Source organism: Indicator indicator, chromosome 7 (genome assembly GCF_027791375.1).
Source record: "Indicator indicator isolate 239-I01 chromosome 7, UM_Iind_1.1, whole genome shotgun sequence".
Taxonomy (NCBI): domain Eukaryota; kingdom Metazoa; phylum Chordata; class Aves; order Piciformes; family Indicatoridae; genus Indicator; species Indicator indicator.
The window spans coordinates 11,098,849-11,107,089 of NC_072016.1; the positions used below are offsets into that span (position 1 = coordinate 11,098,849).

Genomic DNA, 8,241 nt, shown 5'->3' on the forward strand with positions numbered 1-8,241 from the left:
AACTTAGCAACCTGATGGGAGGAAGAAAAGGCAACTTGATGTCTCTGTTGAATGACAAGTGTTGCTAGCAATCAAAGAAACACACCCAACAAGAGCATCAGATTCAAACCACTGCTGCTCAAGCCATTTAATTCTCCTACTCCTCTCCCTGCCAGCCACCTGAACCACATTTCTTTCTACTCTCAGTAGCAGAACAGAGCCTCCAGCTGCGCTCCTCACTAAGGCCAGGGTGAAGAAGCAGTGTTGCTTTCCAGCAGCATCTCTACTTCTGATCCCTAAAAAAGCTTCACAGTAGGTAGCCCAGGAAGAACTGGAGCTTCCTCTAATGCATTCCCCGTGATGCCTGCCCCACAGCATACCAGTAAGAGGGCTGCCTGCAGTAACCCACATCCGCTCCTCTCCAGTGGAACAAGCACACATCCCTCCAGGAGCAATGCAAAGCCAGCAAAGGTCTTGGCAGCGCAGTACCTGCGGGTGCTACACTGTCAGACAGCCAAGAAATAGTTTGTCATAAGGCAACCCCCCCATTCCTACATGCAGTTTTTGTTCAGAGAATAAATCTGCAGGCATATCATGCTAAGTCTTCTGTATCTTGGTGGCAAACTCCCTCCCTTCCATCTGCTGCTCCTCTAGTCTCTTTACACAAAAGATTCTCCACGCTGGACCTCCTCCACACCTTTCCCTTTATATTCATTCCTCCAAAAGGATCAGGCACCTTTTTTTAGCCAAGCAGTCTTGAAAACTGTATTGTTTGCCAAGGAGTTTTACATGCCTTTCATAATCCCAGAAGGGATTTAGCTAATTTCTTCCAGTTTCTGGTAATGCTGCAGTCACCGGTTTACACAGAAAAAGGGCTCAGGAGACAGACAAGCTATTAGATAAACCAGAAAGAGAGCATTCAGATCCATTAAATAAGTTACTTATGGCAGGTCTGGACTTAGATTCAGCAAGATGGGAACCCACAAAAACTGATAGAGACCAGCAACCTGCAAGCTTAGGTTAGAGCTCTACCAGAAAGGTAAATTACCTAGTCACAAAAACACAAACAAAAAAAAAGCAAAACGAGTAACAACAACAACAAAAATAGAAACAACTCTGACAACCAACAGTAATGCAGAACTTTGAATCTCTGGGCTACCAATCACTTGCAGTCCTACCTGCTTCCAGAAACCAGGACCTACACACCTAAGAAAGGAGTAAGAAGCTCTAGGTATTCTTTTCTTCTCCTTCAAAATAAAGGGGTTTATGGTTCAGGTTACTGGGGCTTCGTTTTCTTCGAAGGGGGAAGAACTAGAAAAGAAATGCACACATTTCCCTCCAGGTTCTATGTCCACACTAAATATAGCCACCAAACACACATGCTATTAAAAATAAATGTCACAAGACTAACAGAGCCTGAAGAGCAGATCAAGTTAAATCTGGCAAGATTTTTAAGAAAGAAAAAAAAATTAAAATAAACCAACTTTTAGGGTCCAGTTGATAATAACTTCAATAAAGAATCTAGGAATTTTCTCAAGGCTGCCATGTGATTCAGAAACAAGCTCAGAACTGCTGCATACAGTTACTGTGACTTCTTTGTCACAGGTTATTAACTGTGATCTTTAGTATAACATAATAGTGGAGACATATAAGATGAAAACATATGACTCAAAATCCCCAGATAAGGAAGACTCTGGTTGAGAAACCACTGCCCTCTGAAGCCGTTCAGGCCACCAGGAAAGCAGCCATACAATGGCCTGTAGAAAGTGAGCCAATCTTAAAATATTAGTATTACAACATGAGGCTTTTCAAGCTGAATTCTTGTAGTTCTGGCAGGCAGGGAGCTAGAAATAGAGCACTTTGGATTTAGGATCACACACGCAGAGATCTGCCTGTGAAAAACACCAAGAGCAAGCGCCAGAGAGCGTTTGAGCAGAGACCTCGGAAAGCTGTCACAAGTGGGGGCCGAAGGGGCAGGGGGCACAACAGAACAAGCCCACACACTCACCAACAACAGAGATGAGACCAGTGGAGACACATCACTAGCTTCTTTCCAAAAATTACTTTGTTGCTTGTTCACTCCCAGCTGTAGCTTAGGAGCCAGGACACAAATCTGTCCTGGAACAGGTAATGTCTTGCTCCCCCTTACAGCAACAAGCAGCATCAGATCAGCTGAAAGTGGACTTTTCCCACGTGAGATCTCTGTGCTGAGCAAAGCCAGGCAGGTCATCTCCTAAGCCAGTGTAAAGGGTACCTTACACTTCCTTGCATTCAATTTGAATGCTCCAATTAAATAAGCTAAACACTCGGGTTTGCTCAACTTGTGGGCAAAAAGATTTGACAGTGTTGGTAGAGGTTTAACACGCTTTCAAAAGCTATTTATTTATTGATTTGTAAGTAAACGATGCCTTTTAAAAGAGAAACCTTTTTGCAGACTGTTTCAGAAATCATGCATATTCATACTTTAACAGATTAGAGCAACAAGGGAGTGGGAATGTGCAGAAGCTTTCTCTCAAAATTAAGTTTCTTGCCTGGCAGCATAGAAGTGAAACAGATACTTATTTTGCATTTGTGGGCAAGAAACACTAATAACAAGCCCACCACCAAATTCTCCAGCTGTTCAGCCTGAGCAAGAGAACAACTGTAGATCTATCTGTTTCATCTTTTGCAACAGCATAAGGACATATACCCTGCCACACTTGGCTTTTTGTCTCCTCCCAAATCTTCATTCTCTGTTTAGGTTAAGTATGTTTTGCTCCCACCCATAATGTGAGCTTCAAAACCCCACCTGCCCAGCTAATTAACAAAATTATTTCCAAGACAAAAAAACAAAAAACACCAAACCACAATACCCAAACCTCTCTTTAAACCAGTCAAAGTATTCTACTGACAGCACTGTCACACAAGCTGCCTGTTGCATCAAGTAATGGTAGAAGGGACCTGGGTGGGAAAAAAAAAAAAAAAAAAAAAAAAAGCACACAGGAGACAAGTTTACTGCAGCAGAAGGTTAATGTGGTGGGAAATGAATGATTAAAAACTGTGAGCTTATTTATTTTCAACAGTCTAGCAGAGAGTAACATGCAATCTGATTCTCACCCTTAATTTGTACATTCTCATGGGAATTTGGCAAGGTTGCTCTGAAGAAGAAAGTTTGAGGAACTCTGGCAAAAGACGCCACGTCATGCCAGATCAAGCAAGCTATCAGTTATTTACATTCATTTCAAAGGACACAAAGGAAGCCATTTATTTCCACCATATCTACACTTGTGAAGAGAAAGCCGTTAGGATGAGGCCTGTAGTACCAGGGCTTGTCAATACAAACCAACCAATGTTCTGGAGTAAACATTGAAGCATGATCAATAATTAACTCTCAATTAATTATAATTACAGAGACTCTTCCAGGACACAGCAATGTCAGGAGGGAACATATGTGTTAGGAAGTTATCCTAAACTTCTTCTACTGGGACATTTCCTAGTGCAGGCAAGGGAAAGCAATCTGTGGTCTGCACCTTCTAAGCCACCCAGGAGGACTTTTAAGAACTCTATTTTAAGCACAAGTTTCAGGAACTGTAAGGAGGCATATTTGGCTTAGTCACACTTGCAGGATTAAAATCTACATCTAATTCTCCCAGCTATTAAAGCGCTCCTATGTTAAGACACAGGAGTGTGTTTTATCTCTTTCAGACAAAGAAAATAGGGACCAACTTAATATTAATTTTTTCAGACACATTGCTACAAGCAAAACTATACAAAACCCACATATCCCTACAGGTTAAAAACCCCATCGTGCTATCTGGAGTCCAAATAAGCACAGCTGCAGGAGAGTGAAGAACTGCCCTATGCCTACACATGCAGCAAAACCCATCTTAATCAGACAACAGTTGTGACATCTATGCCACCTCTAAACATCTGCAGGCAAGAGGATTCAACCACCTCCCTGAAAAGCCTGTTACAGTATTTGAGAACCCTTTTGGTCAAGAAGGTTCTTCTGGTATCTCATTCTATCAGTTGTTACTAGGGAGAAGAGAACAACCTCAACAACCTTCTTTTCGGGAAGTTGTAGAGAGTAAGGTCTCTCCTCAGCCTCCTTTTCTCCAAACTAAACAATCCCAGTTCCCTCAGCTGCTCCTCAGAAGGCCTGTTCTTCAGACACTTCACCAGCTTTGCCGCCCTTCTCTGGGCCCACTCCAGCATCTCAGTGCCCTTCTTGTAGTGAAGGCCCCAAAACTGAACCCAGTATTCAAGACTGATCTCACCAGTGATGAGTACAGGGGGACAATCACTAAGTTCCTCATCCAGTCTTCTTTTAAACACTTCCAGGGACAGTGACTCCACCACCACCTCCCTGGGCAGCCCATTCCAATGGCCAATCTCTCTTTCTGTGAAGAATTTCTTCCTGACATCCAGCCTAAACCTCCCCTGGTGCAGCTTGAAACTGTGTGCTCTCGTTCTGTCACTGGGTGCCTGGGAGAAGAGACCAACCCCCACCTGGCTACAGCCTCCCTTCAGGAAGTTGTAGACAGCAATGAGGTCACCCCTGAGCCTCCTCTTCTCCAGGCTAAACACCCCCAGCTCCATCAGCTGCTCCTCATAGGGTTTGTGCTCCAGACCCCTCACCAGAAGGTAGGACCACTTCCCTGGTCCTGCCTGTCACATTATTCCTGATACAAGCCAGGATGCTGTTGGCTTTCTAGACCACTTGGGCACACTGCTGGTTAATGTTCAGCCAGCTGTCAATCAACACTCCCAGGCCTTTCTCTGCTGGGCAGCTTTCCATCCGCTCTACCCCAAGCCTCTAGCATTGCCTGGGGCTGGAGTTGTTGCAATCCAGATGCAGGACCCAGCACCTGGCCTCATTGAATCTCATACAGCTCACCCCAGCCCCTTGATTCAGCCTGTCCAGGTCCTTCTGTAGAGCATTACTAATCTCAAGCATATCAACACACCCTCCCATCATAAGTGTCATCTGAAACTTACCAAGGGTGCATTCAACGCCTGCACCCAGAGCACTGATAACTATATTAAGGAGAACTGGCCCCAGTGCTGAGCCCTGGGGAACGCCACCAGTGACTGGGCTATGTCACAAATGGATGTTCACCTTCTATCCATGAAGATGAAATAAAGATGAGGACACCAGCAGAGTAACTCTCCAGATCCTCAAAACTGAATTAAGCAGGAATAAAGATCAAACATCAAACTGTCAAAGCTCAGCATGTGGACAAAACAGCACCTGAAATTTAATTGCCAATTTCATTTTATTACCTAGAAAGCCCATTCACCAATTTACAAAGTTCTTCAAGGTAACTTTTTCAGTTGATAAAGGTGAATTCAGATATTCCCCTTTAGCTGAACTGTGAGGTCAGTGCAGCTGTAAAAATCACAGGATCACAGGATGTTAGGGGCTGGAAGGGACCTCTGGAGATCATCGAGTCCAACCCCCCTGCCAGAATCTATTGCAGGTTGCACAGGAATGCATCCAGACGGTCTTGAAAGTCTCCAGAGAAGGAGACTCCACAACCTCTCTGGACAGCCTGTTCCAGTGCTCTGCAACCCTCACGGTGAAGAACTTCATCCTTACGTTGAGGTGGAGCCTCCTGTGCTGTAGTTTATATCCATAAGATGTAAGATCTTTCAGACAGATTATCTCTGAGGGACTGAACTGCTCAGCAGTATATTGATTAGTGCTACCCAGCTCTGTGGGACTCCAACGGCCTTTACTTTTCCAACACAGGAATCCACACATCCACATGAAATTTCACTTAACTATTTAACTATTTTTTTGAAATCACTCTCCTGCACAGGCTGTATAGCACTATTGTTTGGCTTGCAGAGAGGAACAGATTTGAAAGAAGAACACAAAAAAAAAAAAAAAGAAGCAAAATATTCTAACAGGAATTAAGATGTATTTAAGAAGTATTTGTCATGTCAACACCTCCTACAATTAAGACAGGGATGGAAAACTTCAGTCCCATTTTGACCTAACTAGTATGTACACTACCTTGGAGAGGCAGAAAAAGTCACATCTTTGCTGAGCCTGTGGTTCTGGAGGCAGAGGGAAGCCTAGGGAAAAAGACCTGCAACCCTAAAGCACAGCACCAACAGGTGTTTTCGAATATGCTTTAAGACCCTGAAACTATTTATGAGTTGCAAGACCAAAGCATCAATCAAACTAACTGGAACATGACCAGAAAGCTGAGGTCAGCCGGCTGAGCCTATGAATGGAGGGAAAACGCCTTGTTTATCTCAGCACGTGTGTACGCACTAAGCCTGAAAGACACCCGAGCAGCCCACCCGCTCCTCACTGGCAGGCCAGCTGAAAAAGCATGGAGAAGACACAGCCAAGTAACAGGCGCGAATTCCCGTCAGCGGTTCTCACCATAACGGACAGATGAGTGGAAAAAGCAAGAAAGAAAACAACCTTGCTCGGCACCATGCCCACACACACATCCCAGTGCAGTAGGAAAAAGAGGCCGGGGGCACATACCAGCCACGTATCAGCTTTCTGGCCTGGGGAATGAGCAGATCTGAAAGATACCTAAACACTGGCCGCTGGCTGTCCTGAATGCACCTTCCCAAACTTCTCAATGAGCAGGAACCCAAGAGCCCTCTCTGCAGGGCTCTCTTGCCTCAAGAAAGTGACAACCATCAAGCAGCACCTCCCACCCCCGCCACAAGCCCACCTTTCTTGAATTCCTCCAACATGGCATCGAGCTTGGTGTCGTTGAAAACGAAGTGCAGCGGATGGTTGTAGAAGCGAGTGATGGTCTTAAGTGGGGTGCAGTCATCAGGGTCCACAAAAGCCAGGTCCTTAACAAAGAGCAGGTCCACAATGTTGGAGCGGTCACCCTCAAAAACGGGGATGCGGGTATAACCGCTCTCCATGATCTCAGACATAGTGTTGAAGTCGAGCATAGCCTCAGCAGTGATCATGAAGCAGTCTCGGAGGGGAGTCATCACATCCTCCACAGTCTTTGTGCGCAGTTCCAGGGCTCCTTGGATAATATTGAGCTCCTCCTTGACTAGATCATTATAAGGGTCGGTGACACGCAGCATCTCCAGCAACTTCTCACGGTTATAGACCGTGCCGATCTCCTGGCCCAGGACACAGTCCAGCAGCTTGCTGACGGGATAGGAGGCCGGGAAGGTCATCATCATGAAAAACTTGGTGAGGAAGATGGTGTTGGCGCCCACGGCCAGACCGTGCCGAGAGCAAATGGCCTGCGGCACGATCTCGCCGAAGATGACGATACCGATGGTGGAGACCACCACGGCCACCAGCCCAGAGCCGGCAATGTCGTCCAAAAGAATGGTAAGCGTGGTGTTGACCAGGACATTGCCTAGCAGGAGGGAGCAGAGCAGGTAGTTGCCCTGGCGGCGCACGGGCTCGATGCGCTTGGCATAGTTCTTCTCTTTGTCCGTTCCACAATTCTGCACAATGCGCAGTTCCATGGGGTCCAGGGCCATGAGGCCCAGGTTGAGGCCACTGAACATGCCCGAGAGGCAGAGGAGGAGCGAGATGAAGATGACTTGAAGCCAGAAGGGCAGCAGGAACTTCTTCTCCTCACCCACGATCATCTTGGTGTCTTCACCATCATGGTAGATCCACGTGGTCTCGCCCCAGGGCGGGGGCCCGGCTGGCCCCTCGGCGCCCGATAGCCCCCCGGCGGCCCCGGGCCCCAGGGCAGCGGCGGCGGGGGCCGAGACGGAGGTGCACAGGTAGTAGGACTTGCTCTTCTCCGTCTTGCGCAGGGGCTTGATCTCGATCTCGATGATGCCCGAGGTGCGGCGGTTGAGCACGATGTGCGGCAAGATGATGATGTCCGAGGTGCGGATGCCGCAGCGCTGCGGGGCGCCGCCGCCGCCCGTCACCCCGCCGCCGCCCCCGCCGCCGCGCCCCGCCGCCCCCGCCGCCGCCCGCCCGCCCCGCCGCCGCTCGTGCTCCGTGAAGGCGATGCGCGACCAGGTCTCGTTGTTGATGTTCTGCCCGTAGACCCGCAGCTTCACCCGCGTCCGCTCGCTCACCCGCAGCGCGCCCCCTTCCATGAAGGAGACGTCGTCCGTGTCCTCCAGCCGCAGGCCGATGATCACCGTCTCCTCTGCCGCCGCCGCCGAGGGGGGGACGACAACGGCGGCAGGCGGCGCGGCAGCGGCTGCAGCCGGGGGTCGCCGGCCCAGGCAGCCGCCGAGCAGCAGCAGCACCAGCACCACCACCCGCGCCCCCCGGCCGCCCCCCGCCATGTTCCCACCGGGCAGCGCGGCCAT

The 8,241-nt window shown here is 48.2% G+C and overlaps 1 protein-coding gene across 1 annotated transcript in view; it reads right to left on the minus strand.

Moving 5' to 3' along the window:
• The window catches only part of CNNM2 (cyclin and CBS domain divalent metal cation transport mediator 2), a 126,791-nt gene extending 118,550 nt beyond the window's left edge, over window positions 1-8,241 (minus strand). Inside the window, exon 1 of the mRNA XM_054382304.1 lies at window positions 6,660-8,241. Coding sequence (XP_054238279.1) covers window positions 6,660-8,241 — 1,582 coding nt within the window. The remainder of the gene's footprint in view (window positions 1-6,659) is intronic.